This window comes from Pocillopora damicornis, chromosome 4 (genome assembly GCF_964200805.1).
Source record: "Pocillopora damicornis chromosome 4, jaPocDami1.2, whole genome shotgun sequence".
NCBI lineage: Eukaryota > Metazoa > Cnidaria > Anthozoa > Scleractinia > Pocilloporidae > Pocillopora > Pocillopora damicornis.
Genome location: NC_142673.1, coordinates 18,026,126 through 18,042,581, shown reverse-complemented (window position 1 = coordinate 18,042,581; position 16,456 = coordinate 18,026,126). Strand labels below are relative to the sequence as shown.

Sequence of the window (16,456 nt, the reverse complement as noted above, 5' to 3'; positions counted from 1 at the left end):
TCGCCGACATATAAAATCGAGTAGAGACGTCGGCGAGTTGGTCGTCAATCCAGTAGAAGTTATTAGAAGTTAAACATACAGAAAAGTAAACGATATTTAGTAATAGATGGCTTGCAAGGTTTTTCTACATAGAATTCAGTACAATCTATTGTTGCTCTTAGATTGTTTAGGGATTTCTTTGTGAAGCATTTCGGTTTAGGCACCCCAATCATTTCCTCTCTAGTTGAAAAGGGTAAAAGAAAGTTCAGTTCTTTTTCTAAAAATAAAATCCATGTTATAAATATTTTGCTTCCAGTTCCTTTATCAATGCCAAATATATCAGACAGCATTTCCAAACTTGGGTTTCTTCTAAGTCTCACAAGGGTAAAGATAAATTGCTCTTTGGTTGTGAGCTTCACCATCTCTCGTCGCTTCTAAAAAGAGAAGTCAAAACTGTTAAGAAAGTGAAAGAAGAACACCACAAAAAATTGACTCAATTCTTTCTGTTAGAATGGCAATAAGTGATGGCTCACTTCAACAACATTTAACTAACTTTCAAGTACTTATCCTGGATCTTTCCTGTCTTAGTTCTTCGCGAACCCTTCCACATGTTGATGCGTTCACTTTTTATCTTAATTTCGCTGTAAATCAGCTTAAGGTAGTCCTTCTTCATGCCTAAAATACAACCAGAAATACATTATGTGAAAAAGGATGGTCTGCCTAACTCTGCTACATGTACTTTGCTTGGACGTGAATGTTGTTTACGAAATAGACCTTCTTTACGCATAAGTTTATTTGTCTACCTGCGTAATGGTAGGTTTTCTTTGAGTCCAGTACTTTTTCCATAAAGAAATTCTTCAACAGCTTGACTCTACTTGAAGTCTGATTTGAACCGATTTCATGAGAGTCATGCATACCATACACGAAAAATTATATGTTATAAGTTTTGTTTTCTCTAGTATTTAACTTACTTGAGTGCCACAATCTCTGATTCCAAAGTGACTTGAGACTCGATCGATTCAGTTGACTCGACGTTTCGATTTTCCGGTTCGCCATCCTCCAGCTGATCCTGCAAGACGTCGTGCTCTCCTGAACTCATCACTGGCTCTACGCTCAGATTTAAAAGGGTTGTGGCCACTACGTATTCCTCTGTCGATTTACCAGTTTGACGATCAAGTGCCAGAAGGGTTTTAGCCACTGATCGTTCAAGGCAAACTCTCTTGAACCTCTCTTTGTCTGCTTCTCGTTCACAAGATGCCTTCCGTTTACGATTGAGTCGCAACACCTAGGCATGGTATACATATTAATCCCAAAGACAAAATAATGATATAAAATAATGACTGAATTAACTTACCCTTTCTTTATTAGCTACAGCAGATATGGGATCAGGATCCTCCTCTGTTAAACCATTCCCACCGACAAAATGGAGACTACAAACGTAGCAGTGTCCTTCGTGCACACAAACGAGTCACCTCGATGACACGACCTTATCCACCTTTGCCTTCTCCACTTTTGTCTAAATGCCCCCGGAAAATGGAAAAACTTGACCGGGTCGCCGTTAGCGTTTCTTAGCCAAGAGTTGGGGTATCGTGAATCATTTTTGCAGGTGCCATAAGCACATCTCTTCGTCGTAACCATTATGTTTAGGTACACACTTATTAAACAATTGCAATCGTACACGTTCACAGAGTTGAAATCGGTTTTATTTTTAGGAATCAAGGCTTCATCGCGTTCTACAGCGATTCGTGGGCACTAATTTCTTGTTAGAAGGGGGTTTATTTCACAATCTACGCACTTAACACCCTGAAAATACCTGATCAGATACATCACTGTAAGCAGAACTAGTTCGATTATTCCATGCCGCAACGCTTCCTGTAACATTCTTCGCATCTGCTTCTACGGCAACGAAATGACAACTTGCTTGATAAACGATCAATTAAATGATAAAAAAAGATGCCAATTTTGAGAAAAGAAACGTTTCTTGAAAGTGGGAAGTTATTTAGGAAAACTTGCCAGGCCGAAGTTCGGACACATGTACCGCGAGCTCGACTCAATGTCCGAACTTTCGGGGTTTGTTTACATCAAAAGTCACGTGACTCACACTACACGTGAAATCTAAAGCCCAAAAGGTGAATTGTTAGCACGTTCTGAGTGTGCGTGCAGGCTGTTTTCTTTGGCAACCAGTAATGCGTGTTTAGGCAGCGCTCAGAAGGTAAAATACACCGAAAGAATTAACTAAAGAATCTTAACACGTTAGTGTATGGCGTAAACAGAAATCGTCCACTGAATGCACTGAGCTCTGAAACTTATCTAGAGTTAGATCTACAAAAGAGCAAGATGCAGATTTCGATATCAGGTAAGACGTCAATTTACTGTACACTGTAACGCAACTGAAGCTGAAAGGACTAAATGGGAAAATTTACGCGCTAGATTGACCAATATGGTGATTGATCTTGACGGGGTATTTTGATCATTGTATGATTAAATATTTTTTTCCAAGAGGCCAGATAGGTGAAAAGTATGTGAACAGGTCTTGGAAAACTATATCTTAAAATTCAATGATGTGGAGCGACTGGTGTCACCGCACAGAATAACAAAGGACATATCGTATTTATTTAAAAGATTGAAATCCGTCTAGTCCTTTTCAAGATGGGAACGTTATAGGTCAACAAATAGCATGCAGTATAAATCAATAAAAATCGATGATAAATGATACTCTATGCCTATTGTTCGATCGAAACTGGACAAAAATCAAAGTTTTATTCTGTAGTTATAAGATCAGAAATGTTGCTTTCAGTTATAACAAAGAGTTTCTAATATTGGGTAACCTTTAACCTCCTCTATGCTAAAAGGGAAGATTCTTCTTTCAGCAGGGGGAGGAAAGCACGACAAAAATCACTCCTTGAAATACTCCTATTTCTCTTACACTTCCTTTAAGTTAGGCGGGAAAATTTTGACTTTCATCAAAGAAAGACACTTTAGGGGTAGGGCTAATCCTTTTTCAATTCTCATCACTCTTACGCTGAATTATGCATTGATCTTGTAAGGAGAAGTTATCATTCAATAAAGGGTCGAAACCAAAACCCGCTAAAAGGATGACTTTCATACTCCATATAATTCAAAATGTAGCTAGTGTGATAAAAGGAGTTCCGGCTCAGAAGATAATTCAAGCAATCAGAAATATGTTCGACAAATTTTGTTGACTCGATTAAAACAACTAAATTTGGTATTATCAACTGAGTTGGCTGCCGTAAAGAGTTTCTAAAGCTGATGTTTCGAGCGCCCGCACTTCTTCAGGGCTTGGCACAAAGTTGACCTAAAATTTGCTTTGATCTTTACTGGATATCTGCTAATCTGCCGAAAGAAGAGAAAATTAACTAATTGACCGTGCACTGGAGTTTCAAGCATATGATTAGCTAAGAAATATTCACTGGAAAAATAAATGAACCTCTCTCTTTTTTCCTAGATTCTCTGGTATGTGTTTTTGACTGCTCTGATGTTGGCCACTCAAAATGTAATGAGCCGAAAAAATAGTAAGTTTTTGCGGAAATTCACGCGTTTACTCCTTGAATTCAGAATGAACTGACCATCAGTCAATGAAGTCGTTTTCTATTGTGCCATTCTATTTTGGGGATCTCCATACAATTTTACTGAGAGGGAGAAAGTTGAATAAAAGGAAGTTCCACCATCAAACTGATGGCGATCAGAAGAAGCAATAGAAGCTTACGAACAAAATTGCAATCAGTTCATTTAAAAAGGAAATGCTAGACAGACGCAAGGCGCGTGTCTTTTTGTACATCAGCTGACATCAAACGAGAAGCTTTAATTTGGTATTTCGCGAGAATTCACCCCTATAAACAGAAGCGAGTTCTAATTTCGGTTCATTCAAAATAATTGAAGAAGATGAATTGAATAAACTTGAAATCTCAACGAAGAGATTTAATATTAAGGGTAGTGACACCTATTATTAATTTACAAAAAATCAGTATGAAAAAAATTTCACCAGAGCGTTAAATTCCAGTCCAGTATATCTAACTGCATTCGTAACAGATATTACCTTACTGGGCGCTCGTTACGTGTTTCTTCTTATCTTAGAATGTGACAAGAAATGCCTCGATATTCTCAGTGAAACTCGAAGAAATCCACCACCCAATAGTAGAGTGGAAATACACACCGGTTATTGTAAGGCAAGATATGTTTGCCGAAAAGGAACTGACATAAGAACTTGCAGGAAAGGGCAGTGGATTGGAAGCAAAGCACTCAAGTGTCTAGGTAAAGTTTCGCGGGTTGACTCGCTTTGGTTTGGATAAATTACAACCATTTGATCGAACAGAATGAATTATTACAAATCAAAATCCGTAAGCCACGTCGCCATTCGATGTTCATAAGTTGAATCATAAACTGGATTTTGTTTTACCGATACAAAAGTATCCATTCCTAAGCCAGATCGAAAGCATTCCACTATAATCCATTATTATTACTATTTTATGATTGAAAACGTAAGAAACTGTTCTCGTATTTCATTTCACAAATATTTTCTAACATTCTTTTTGTCAGCATATTGCGGTAAACCCGTGAACATTCCACACGCCACATTCTCTGGTTCCCGTTTCAGCTTCAACAGTATATTAAAGTACAGATGTGATCAAGGCTATGTGCTCAAAGGACCAAAAAGAAGGAAATGCAGAAAAAACGGACAGTGGTCTCAGGCTCTTACATGTTCACCAAGTAATTTGAATATGATAATCTTTACACACCTGTAAAGACAACAACAATTGTCAGTTGAGTGTCCAAAGTAATCAGGGATTATTTTGATTTTGCGTTATATTTTTAGGTATAATGATAAGTCAGTCTTTCAGTCAGTCAGTATGTGAATCACTCAGCCTTTCTTCTTACATCTCTCTTACGTTAGTCATTCAGTCTGTGAGTCAGTCTGTTAGCATTTGAGTTAGTCAGTCATTCGGTGAGTTGGTCAGTCAGTTATGCATATATGAGTCAGTCTGTCTGTCAGTCAGCTTGTGAGTCAGTCAGTCGGTCAGTCGGTTAGTCAGTCTTAGGAGTCTTTTGTTTCTTGTTTCTTTCAGAAACTCATTATTCCGTTCGTTCAGCCACTAGAATAGTGGAGCGTTAATTGGCCGGTGGATCGACTGGCCTATTCCACAAAGTATCACCTTAAAATACAGAAAAGACACGAAAAGAACAGAACAAATGAAAGCGCATTGCAATAAACCGGTCTTCTTTGAAGTGATCATAAATTTTTTTTATGTTTTTTGTTCACAGATTATACACCCTGTGGTGTAAGTCCTGTTGACCTGAGGGCGAAAGTGGTCGGTGGTAAGAGTTCGAAAAGAGGCTGGTGGCCCTGGCAGATTGGACTGCGCAGGGTCAACTCAAAAGGTAGTTTGAATGGAAAATTTTCATTGTCTGGCTCATTCATTGAATGCTGTATATATCAGGAAAGCATGACTAACATTTTTGTTCCGACATTCGGCAAATCCTTTTAAGTAGCATATGACTGTCTGTGGCCTTTCACAACAGCAGAAAAAAATTTATCTTTCAAATCTCACTCTTAATTCTACACGCTATCAACGAACGATTCTCATTCAACTGATTTTTTTGTTTGTTTATTTTTTCACGCTATTATGCTCCTAAAAATACAGAGTAGCTCCATTTTTCCGTATATGTTCGTTACACAACCCACAGTGCCTCTGTTGCCTCTGACGAGGGGCCAAGCACGAAACGTTACTTAAAATGCACTGGTCAAAAGATGATTTTTTTCCGCCATAATTTTTGAGTAGTTTTTTTTTTATTAAGAAGTTATTGCTAGAAAATAATACTTAGTCTTTTTCAATTTGTTTCCTATCTCTTTTTTAAGCGGAACTTGTGCTTATCTGTGGTGGTGCTCTGATTTCTCGTCGCTGGGTTCTGACGGCTGCACATTGTTTTTACCACAGAGATTTTCGAGGGGTCCGTGTTCTCGACAATATATCCAATAAGTAAGCACTGAGTCCAATAATTCTTTTTACGTTTGAAGTTTAAAGAAACATTTTATATCTTTAGATATTTTTTTCATTGTTGTATTTGAAAGTTCACATTTAAAGGCAGAGAAAATTCTGCAGAAAAAAAAAAGTATTCGAGTTTCTGATATCATTCACAAGGATTAACTCTTGAAAAACTCCCAAAACCAGTCTTTCCTTAGTAGGTGAAGCAAATTGTTTTCTCTACGACTATTACTCTTTATCTCGCATGTACCGCGTGACAGTGGGTGACCACCACTTGAGGAAGGATGAAAAATCTCAGATTGACGTGGAAGTGATGAAGATATTTGTTCATGAAGATTATGATCATGGGAAAATCACAAATGACATTGCTCTAGTCAAACTCGACATGGGGGTGGAACTTGGCCCCTATGTACGGACATTGTGTATTCCGGACAAGGATCAAGGGGATTTGGCAATCGTTAAAAAGTACGGTATAGCAACAGGATAGGGTGTAACACAAGCCTTGAAACTCTCACAATACCCCAAAGAACACAAACGCTACTCAGACCGTCTTCAATACTCAGCCTTCACAATTCAAAGCGACCAGCTGTGCGCTAACAAATCAGCGGAATACTTTTTTAACTCCACAGTGACGTTTTGTGCCGGGGATGGAAAGGGAGGAAATGATACTTGCAGAGGTGACGGTGGAGGAGCTTTTGTCCGTGAGGCAAAAAGAGGAGACGACTACCGTTGGGTGGCTACTGGGCTGGTCAGCTGGAGTTTGGGCTGCGCACAAAAGGATCATTATTGATACTATACCAGGGTGTTCTCATTTATTGATTGGATAAAGAAAACTATGGAAGACAACTTATAGGAAAATGACTGAGCTTATTCAATACAGTTTTGCTGATTAATAATATAAAGAGTGTCTGTTCTTGGTCACAGGAACAACACATCAGGCATTTAATTTTTGTTGTTTATACTGCTTGCTTTAAAAGTTGCCTTCTGCAACTAGGAGTGATAGTGCCAGTCAAAAGTTTTTCTTGTAAGCTGAGTGAGGCTTAAAACCGATTGGCTGATGAGTAAAAACTACTGCGAAAATCGTTGTTTTACAATTTCTCACCGTTACTATGATGTCTGATTAAGGTTTTTGCCTAGAAAGTCTGTGCTTTTGTAGATTAATGCGCGGATTGATGGTTTGGCTTTTTCATTCTTTTTTTTTTTTTTTCGTTTTGTAGTCAAATAAAATCGCCGATGAGCATAAGATGGTTTCTTTCATCCTCTCCTAAAGTAGATGTAATCATGACAGAAGCAAGTAGACAACATCTTTAAAGGAGGAACTTTAAGTCATATTTCCTCTGGGGTTACACTGCCTGAGTTGCCTCTCCTTAACCTCTTATTAAAGCGACCATTCACCTAACGGAACATTAGCACATCGCGATGGCTCAACTCCTTTGCCAGAAATTTTCAACAGGCGATTAGGTAATTTCGTATGGAAACTTGTCACCTTCGGTTTCGTCAGCAAGAGAGTTTGTTTCAAGATTGGCGATTAGAAAGGATCTTTCCGCGCGCTTTTTATGAAGCATGAGAGTAACATGCTGCTGGTAAGTTTCGCGCACTCTCGGTAGTGCATTTCAAATACCGGCATTATCATTCCAGCAAGTTAACATTCTTCAGCCGTTCCCTATGTTAATAACATGCTGTTTTGCAGTCTGACTATGGGTATCAGATAATGCGGGAATTTCGATTTTTCTATTTCTGTCTACGTGGTTTAAATGAATTTTTGTGTAAATATCTCCTAATGACCTAAGCGTGTTACGATAAGGGCTGGGGGTTACGATTAGTAACTTAGCTTGGTTTCAAACAAGAAGAACGTGTCTTTATTCAGAAGGTGATCCTGAAACCACTGGTTGCTGAGATGTTAGCAAATAGTTTCCCCTTTCATATTGTTTAAGTTCGCACATCACTGTCCCTTTTCCTCCAAGTTATACTTTGCTGCGTTCGCATGGAACCCTATAGAAGAAACTATCTAGTTTGCTTCGTTCAATGAGGTTATTCAGGGCCGCGCTTCTGTGAGCCGGGCGTTTTTTTTTTTTTTTCGCCAGGTAATGTGCACACGATGTTGCCGTGAAAAGCAACTTTCTGAAGTCAGTCTCTCTCAAAAAGTATGATTTGCTTCAGTTTTTTTCCACAATTTGTTTGGAACCATTCAACATATAAAAAGTCCTTCCGAAATCGGAAACTTTTCTCGTTTAGATCAATATTTTTTTCGCTTAACGAAACGCTGTTAGTCATTAGTCATTTTGGGAGCCGTTTAGTATTAGTGTGTAGAGGAGCCCCCTAAGTGTATTCGAGTGAGGAAAAACTCTCAGACCAGTGAACAAACATATTCACTCAAATTCACTAACAACTGGCAGAAACAAAAGCGAGATATCCAAGCGAACGAACAAACGATCAGATAGTTACCTCGATTCTAGCATTCACTCGAAAGTGCCAATTACTCTACAAGTTGGGTTTCGGTGCAACACCCTTTTAACCCTTTGGAGTAATTATATCCAATTTCTCCTTGCAATATCACCCCTGAATCAAACATTAAGGTCACGAGAATAAAGGAATTTATCACTAATTTAGGAAGCTCTTGATTGCCACACAAATTCTCCTTATCAAAACCTTAGAGAATGTGAAGAGAGCAGTATAGAGAATATGCATATTGATGTTTGGGTGTAAAGGGTTAGTCCAACCTTAACACACCATTTACGACCACAAATGGATACAAAAAAAGAAATCTTGATGCTTCAGAAACACGTCTTAAATGATTTTTATTACGCACGTAAAATATAATAGATACATCGACTTGTTCTGATGGCTAAAAAACGTGTTCGGTTTAAATTTGATTGCAATTTTGTTAGAAGAAATTTCTAACACTCTTATAGAGTTGAAACTTTCTTTATTGCTTCTCCTGATAGCTCAAACAACTTGTTAGCTCGAGGTGTAACGCATCATCTACAGGAAAGTGTCGGTTTCCAGTTTATAAAGGTGGCAATTAGCAAGCTTTCAACATTTAACCAACGTTACTATTTCTCATTTTACTAGTGAATCACGTTGTTACGTATAACAGTCACCGCATACTAAATATATACCTACGGTTTATTTACTCTTACCAAAATGACATTCTACCTAGAAATGTCATACTTTTGCGGTTAAGATCGGCCAAAACAGAAACAAGATTGATAATATGAAAATTATAAAGATAACTAAAGAGAAAATAACCCTCGAAGTTTGTTACAATAACAACAGAATAAACAAAGAATTCGAAGAAGAAAGGGCGCACCCTAAGTACCGCCCCCCTAGGAGAACTGTTTGCCGTTCATATAAGTCAACTGATTATAAATTCCGTGCGGAAGATGAAAGTACAAATTGTACACATCTTAATCTCCATATTGAAAGAGGTATTCTACGTGCTAAATCAATGATTAAGACTTGCTTTCTTGATCGAGAATTTGACATGAAATTGGCCTAAAAAACGAGCCTGAAAAGAACCAAATGCATAAGAAGAAGCAATTTCCAGGAATTCCGGTTCGAGATTAACTTTTTCCAGATCTCTTACTCGTCAAGCAGTTTATTAAAATTAAAGTATTTCTTACCATAAGATAATTGAAATACCTACGCCGAGTTTTTAATCACCATAGAATTGTTCATCTGCTTTCCTGTCGAACTCGCGATTGGCTAATATGCCACAATCACCAACAGCCTAGTCCAACCTTTGTGTATTTTAGTGGACTAGTTTCTCATAGAAAGAAAAGATAACAATTACTCTACTTACAAAGTAAGACCATCATTGAAATAGGAAATTATCAACTGCTTACAATATATATTTTTTTAACTGAATGGCTTATGCAATTTGTTAATTCCATTCATATTCCCAACACCAAAATAATGAAGCTCTTATAATGCTCCTAAATAAGATGTGCAGTATTGAAGATCTTATAATGCTTCTAAATAAGATGTGCTTTGATTTTATCTTTTAACAAGTTGTCGTCCTGTGTTAATAGACTGGTAGTCCCAGTAGAATTGGATCAGTCATGATGATCTTTGTATCGATGGATCGAACAACTCTGATAATATGAATAAACATAAAATTTGAAAAAGTTGAGAATGGAGGTTGGACACTCAGGTCCTTTCGCTATGATTACGATAATTGCACTGGTTGTAAATTTAAAAATGAACCACCCCCATTACCTTAGCATGTCCCAAGTTTATCTCCTTTCTGAGTCTACTAGACTTAACGATATGTAATTTGACATGGTTTGATGTTACTCTGGTTTACAGATTTAATTACTGTAACGGAAGAAGTTACAATTCGTAGACCCAACGTTTCGACACTCCTGTCCAGTGCCTTCATCAGGAGTGATCTAAACGGTGCAACAAGAGGTCTTTTATATGATCACTAATTAGCTGGGATCACTAATTAGCTGTCTCCGGTTCCCTTTCATCAGAAGTGCTGCTAGTTGTAACTGGTTTATCTGGAGAGTTTTGGTTGAGTCATGATTAAATTTACCTTCCTCCTTTCTATACACAACTAAGAAACGACAAATGTGAGGGTATCGGCTGAACTGTGAGCTAGAACAAAAATGTCAGTTAGCGCCATATTAGCACGTGTGTGTTAATGCCAACAGGAAACTATTTACATCCTCTGTCATTGCCACTTACGGCTTAGTTCCACCGAATGTAAATACAGTTATCTACTTGTAAGGCACGCTCAGTAATATCAGTAAGATTGCCCCTCATGGGCAATTAATTGGCAATCATATTTCGGATCAATGTCAGCATCTGGGCAACTGCCCACCTACCCCTCCTCTAACTCAACAACAGTCAATTGACAACAAGTTAAGGTTAATGTTGGGTTAGGGGAGGGGTAGGTGGGCAGCTGCCCAGATACTGATATTGATCCCATATTTCTATAGTCCCCCCATTATATTATATTGGTGACGACTGATCTCTCCTTCGTCCCCCCCTGAAACCATTTGTTCCCCCAAAACAATCCTTCACCCCCAGGCGATAACAAATAACTGGTCGTATATTAAGTCATAAAGTGATTTTCACACAGTTCTTTTCTAAAGAATCGCACGTTCTCTAACTTGCTCTGCCATTCTTCACCGTCGGTTTCAATAGTACACTGAATTGAACTACATACTCGTTTTATTTTTCCCTCTTTTAAGTTCCCTCTCTGATCTTCTCCAACTACCGCAGTTCCTTCGGGTATTTCGTCCAAGTTTGGCTTCTCATCAAGAAGTACTTTATCTTTACTTTTATATAAATATTTGTCTCCATAAAGAACTTCCCACAACGAATGGCGTGCGATAGAAACAAAACGCCCTTTCAGATAACTCTTTCCTTCCCTGAAGAGGACTGCGGAGCCTGACATGATGCAACCTGAGAGTGATGAAGACATAGTACATTATTCGAGATAACGACTGATACAATTACTTTCTGTATGCAATGAGGGATACTGGAACTGAGCCAGTAGTTTCTAGTACCCTGAGAGTTTTCTTATCAGAGGATATCAGACATCACACGACAATCGATGCTGTTCCATTTCGAAGAAAGGGCGTATGGTTTCTATATCAATTCAAATACGCTCTATTTTAAAAGAGTACCGATGCTGATCTAGATAGAGAGAAGAGTATCAAGCTATCTAAGATATAAATTCTTACCTCGAAATACTGCAGGCTTACAACCAAACACTCTTGGATATCTTGGCAGAGGAATGTCATTACTAGGTCGAAAAAAAAACAGGACTTGCAAAAACTGAGTGATGAGTTGTTGAGAAAGTTTCAATTTTTCCTCTTCCTCACCAACACGTGGCTGAAAAAAAAATCAAATTTTATTTGTGTAAGAAAATTGTGATTATGCTTTTTCAAAATCAATTTTTTATATGTCACTGGATGAATCTTTATTCCTATTCTCAAAACTAATGCGACATTGTGTCTAAGATTCAGAAATTAGGCAGCAACTTCGTCTCTTTCCATGGTCAGCGGCTGAGTCAAACTTTATATTTCGATGCCTTATTAAAGAAGCCAATGTGACCCATAAAGAAGGGAAAACAACGATGATAATGTGGATAAAATCGTTAAAATTAACGTTTGTAAGCAATTTGTTACCTTAAAATGACTAATTTGAACCATTTGTTGGAAATACGCGCCTTCACTTGAATCTGTAGAACCATATGCCCGAAATCTTCCAGGCGGACACCTGCCCCTGTAACAACGTTTTCCTCTCTGAGGTATACCTCAATTGGGAGAATCCTCATTCTACTGTGTGCAAGCTCCTCAAACCCATTGGCGTGCCTGTGGATATCAAGGGCCTTGTTGCATACTAAACATGGAAAAAATCAATGGTATCACAACACCTGTAAATTTGACCGCATGAGTTTCCAGCGCGTGTGTGAACGAATAAAAAAGAAATAAAAGAATAGTCAAATTCTTCAATGGTCAAAGATAGAGCAAAGAGACAATGAACGAGCTAAGAATGGGATTCCGAGCCTGAGCTAAGCAAGTTTCTCTTCTCGTTGCTCTGACATGTATATATCAAGAATGTCTTAACAAAGAATTGTTCCTGTACTCCAACGCCATTGTAGTCGATCGCTCTAATGCTGTACGTTCACTGAGACTTAAACTATCAGCATCGATACTTACTGATACTTCAACTATTAGTATTGTTCGATACAAAAAACGAAAAAAGCTCTTACTTAGAAAACACTTGAAATTCACTGGTGTCCAGTGCTCCCACTGCGTTTTATTACTGGCGGCCCAGTGAGGTAGAAGCTATGTTTACAACTAAAGACAACCACGCCGCCATTTTTGTAATTTCCTTGCTGTGCGGGATAAATCATGTTTGAACCATAAGGAGAAATTGGAGGCTGACATGAAGATCCTTCAAATTAAGGTCAACACAGATGAAGCAATAGTAGATAAAGCCAGGTGATTCATCGCATGATGGCGCGCCATGAGCAAAAAAACTATTGATGTGCGCCACATACCATTGTGACGAGTGTCTCTAATAAACCGAAAGCACTCACTAACATTTGTAGCTTTGTGTGACTCAGTGTTAAGTTACGAGAGGAACCGTTGAGAATTTGTACACGTTATAAGGAATAGTATGGGGAACGAAATATGGTCGATTTTCAACGATTAATATTTAGAAATATGAACATTTTACGCGTAAAATCAATGGAATTTACTCTTATGACGTGTTAAAATTCTCAATAGTTCCTCTCGTAACTTAACACCGAGTCACACAAGGCGTGACGCTTTTATGAATTAATCGTTTGCTTTTTTTGGAGAAGTGAGCTTCCCGCGCCGCCTGTGGTTGTAGTCAAAGTTAATCTATTTCGCAAGCAAAATATGTCGTCTTCACTAAAACGATTCGCATTGAATGAGAAACTTGGATGTGGGTATTATTTTGATTTACTGTAACATTTACTTCCTCTGAAGCTGAACATTTAAAAATAGTCAGAGCCTAACCTTCAGTGCGTTTGTCTCAAAACTTGCCAAAATTTACTCATTTATGATTAGGACTTCCCTTAATGCTTTTGCTCGACAGACGTGCAAAGCTGGATTAGACTGGTGTGGTCAACACGTCAACACGTTAGCAAATGATCAGAGTAAAAAAAAATACACAAAAACTTTCACTCATCAAGGAAAGCTGGTTATTGTTTTTATGGACTGAATTTTTTCTCAATTAAATTGGGGTTAAATAGAGAGCTAATTAAACCATGCGAAGTCGAGGTCAGGCAAATCAAACACGTACAGAAACACATCTGGCTGTGTCTTGCTTTAAGCTCGATGGCAAAATTGTGAATCAATGCTTTTGAAGTCCGAGTTCGAGCCTTTTCCAGAAAATCCCTCCCATTCGTTTTTAATATAACTCCCTAATAACACATTAAGTTATTAAGCATCTAAAAGATATATATGATACAGCATTCGTAGAATGCGCTGTTCCAGCTAAAGCGGATTATAATATCATTACTAAGAAATGGCTATTTATTATTCAGAACTGGATACTTTCCAAAAGCGTCACGGCAGACTCTTTGTTTCAACAGGTTAATTTTATTCTAAAATAATTTAAAAAAAGATAGAAAATAGTAAAAAACAACAATAGAGAGAGATAGAGAGGCGAGGGTGATTTCTTGCGCATTGTTATAACGCACTGGAAGGTCACAGACTATCCTAACACGCGCAAAAAAGGAGAAGGAGTCGCAATCCAAGCAATTATGCATAAGGAGTTGAAGGTAGCGACTTAATAGCATGGGCTCTTAAAAGGTACCAAACTGGTATGCTGTTTCTGGGGGGAGGATGGAATATTTTCAAACGATTGCCATACGGAATGGCTCCGAGTAAGTTTAGGCGAGATGCCTGACTGCTTTAGTTTGACTTTGTGAGAATCGGCTGAAGGCCATCACTATTCGAGACAGTTTCAATTTTTGTTTCTTTACACTGCAAAATAAAAAAAAAGAAAGCTGCCATACGACTTGGGAATAACCGCCTACAAATGATGGTTACCCTGTGTGTAGTATCGTCACGGCTGCGGCAACAAAAATCGATCTATTCGCTACGACATCCTGTGTCAAATCTTGTCTTATGATGATACAATAACTAGCGCAGTTTTAACCCTTTTTACCAAACCCAGTTTAAAGGTCAACTGAGAAGCCTTTACCACACAGCGGGTGTAGTAATTTGTCACCAGAGGTCCTCTGCTCCATACAGAAATAAAAAGAGGAAAAACTTGCGCTCCCTTACAATGATTTCTACTTCCCTTTCTCATTAAAAAAAAGATAAAAAAAATAAATGAAAAATTTAAGGGATCTTACTGTTGCGTACTCAAGAACTATCTAATTTCTTACAACAATGTGTTGGTTTTAGTGCTAAGGCGATCTCTCGATTTTGTCAGCAGATTGAAGTTCTACAAACCCTCTTTGAGCGATAGTCCACCGACACTACCCCTCAAAGGTCGAAGATGGGGGATTTTCAATGTAGTCCAACCCAACCCCCATTAGGACGTAAAAAATGTTGATACATTAGTCAAACATGAACTATTTACATAACACTCCTTTGAATTCTCTTACGTTTCTCATTTGCTTTGTCACTGTACAATAGGAGTGGAACTGAAAAATCGTTTTATGTTTCCCCTATTACTAGAGAAATTAGTGGCACGTTCAGGAGCTGTCTACTTTCTTGAAAATATATGTAGAGTTTGAGTGAGCACGAAGCTCCGATCTTGTTGGCGGATCGAGCTTCCACAAGTCCTCTTTTAACGATAGCCCACCTTCGCTGCGCCCGTTAAAAGTGAAAGATAAATTTAACAAGATTGTTCAGTACAGTCCAACATCCGCTCAGACGTTTTATATATTATGTGAAATTGAACTATTTACACAATTCTCCTTTGAATAATCGAACGTTTTCTAATTTGCTCTGCCACTCTACACCGTTTGTTTCTATAGGAAAGTGAGTGGTACTGCACGATCTTTTTATGTTTCCCCTCTTTATTTTCCCTCACGAATCTGTTCCAACGACTGCAGTGCCCTCAGGTAGCTGGTTGTCGTTAGGTTTCTCATCAAAAATTAGTATGTCATCTCCACTTAAATATTTGTATCGTTCTCCTTCAACGACTTCCCAGTCGACACCCAAGACAAACGAAAAACGCCCTTTACGATATTTTCCTCCCTCCTTGAAGAGGACTGCAGAGCCTGGCATGATACAACCTAAAAAGACAAGGACGCAAAACGTGAGGCTAGACAACAATACGAATAGTTATTGCATAAAAATGAGGTGATTCTCAAGCTGAACTCGGAACAGTTTCTCGTCTAAAGGATTTATTTTATACATTACACAACCATGAATGCTGATGACTGTGATTTTAGAAAAAAAGATGTTTTAATTTTCTACTTTTCAGTCATGAAACCGTTCCATTTTAATTTGTGGATGCTTATCTAAAGAGAGTGTTGGAGAGAGAGCTTAAAGATACAATTCATCTATGAACTAAGTAGCCTAACCTCGACGTACTGCGTCACATCCATATAATGTCGGTGTTAAACAACTAGAGAGTCCTTGTCTGGTGAAAAGCAGAACTTGCAAAGACTGAGCGTCACGTTAGCATTCTTGAAGCATAACTTTCCATGAAACATCCAGAAGAGATTAATGCTGCTTTAGTAAAAGCGAAAACTCTTCGTTTTCAATTGTTTTTACCGGGAGGACTTGTCATAAGGGTTCCCTTCAAGTGCTTTTAATTAGCTTATATCGATAAAACCAACATAACGCTACCGAAAAAAGTAGTCAAACTTTCGTAAACTATGAGCTTAATTGTTTCCGGCTCTGTTCAATTTTCATTTATTAACCAGTTTTCGGCGGAACAACATGTGCACTTCCCTTGTTCCTCTTACTGCTTAGACATCAATGCCTAAAGCTGAATCGTACGTTGAAATCAACGGTATTAAAATT

The 16,456-nt window shown here is 38.2% G+C and overlaps 4 protein-coding genes and 1 pseudogene across 4 annotated transcripts in view; 2 read left to right on the top strand and 3 right to left on the bottom strand.

Moving 5' to 3' along the window:
- The window catches only part of LOC149047085 (CUB and sushi domain-containing protein 1-like), a 109,501-nt gene that overhangs the window by 87,138 nt on the left and 5,907 nt on the right, over positions 1 to 16,456 (bottom strand). The window lies entirely within an intron of this gene.
- Positions 2 to 1,164, bottom strand: LOC149047089 (uncharacterized). The gene is made up of 3 exons (XM_089205318.1): positions 951 to 1,164; positions 533 to 654; positions 2 to 413 (listed from the first exon to the last, which is right to left on the bottom strand). Exons 1-3 carry the CDS (start codon positions 1,033 to 1,035, stop codon positions 63 to 65), a joined length of 558 nt encoding a protein of 185 aa, XP_089061444.1. The 5' UTR covers positions 1,036 to 1,164; the 3' UTR covers positions 2 to 62.
- LOC149047088 (complement C1s subcomponent-like) lies at positions 3,400 to 5,986 on the top strand. The gene is made up of 5 exons (XM_089205317.1): positions 3,400 to 3,512; positions 4,075 to 4,251; positions 4,537 to 4,707; positions 5,260 to 5,376; positions 5,855 to 5,986. Exons 1-5 carry the CDS (start codon positions 3,476 to 3,478, stop codon positions 5,977 to 5,979), a joined length of 627 nt encoding a protein of 208 aa, XP_089061443.1. The 5' UTR covers positions 3,400 to 3,475; the 3' UTR covers positions 5,980 to 5,986.
- On the top strand, positions 6,226 to 6,969 carry LOC149047087 (trypsin-1-like; annotated as a pseudogene).
- Positions 10,984 to 15,712, bottom strand: LOC149047086 (uncharacterized). Its single transcript, XM_089202426.1, has 4 exons — positions 15,516 to 15,712; positions 12,169 to 12,307; positions 11,675 to 11,825; positions 10,984 to 11,393 (listed from the first exon to the last, which is right to left on the bottom strand). The coding sequence occupies exons 1-4, from the start codon at positions 15,710 to 15,712 to the stop codon at positions 11,041 to 11,043; spliced, it is 840 nt and encodes a 279-aa protein (XP_089058552.1). The 3' UTR covers positions 10,984 to 11,040.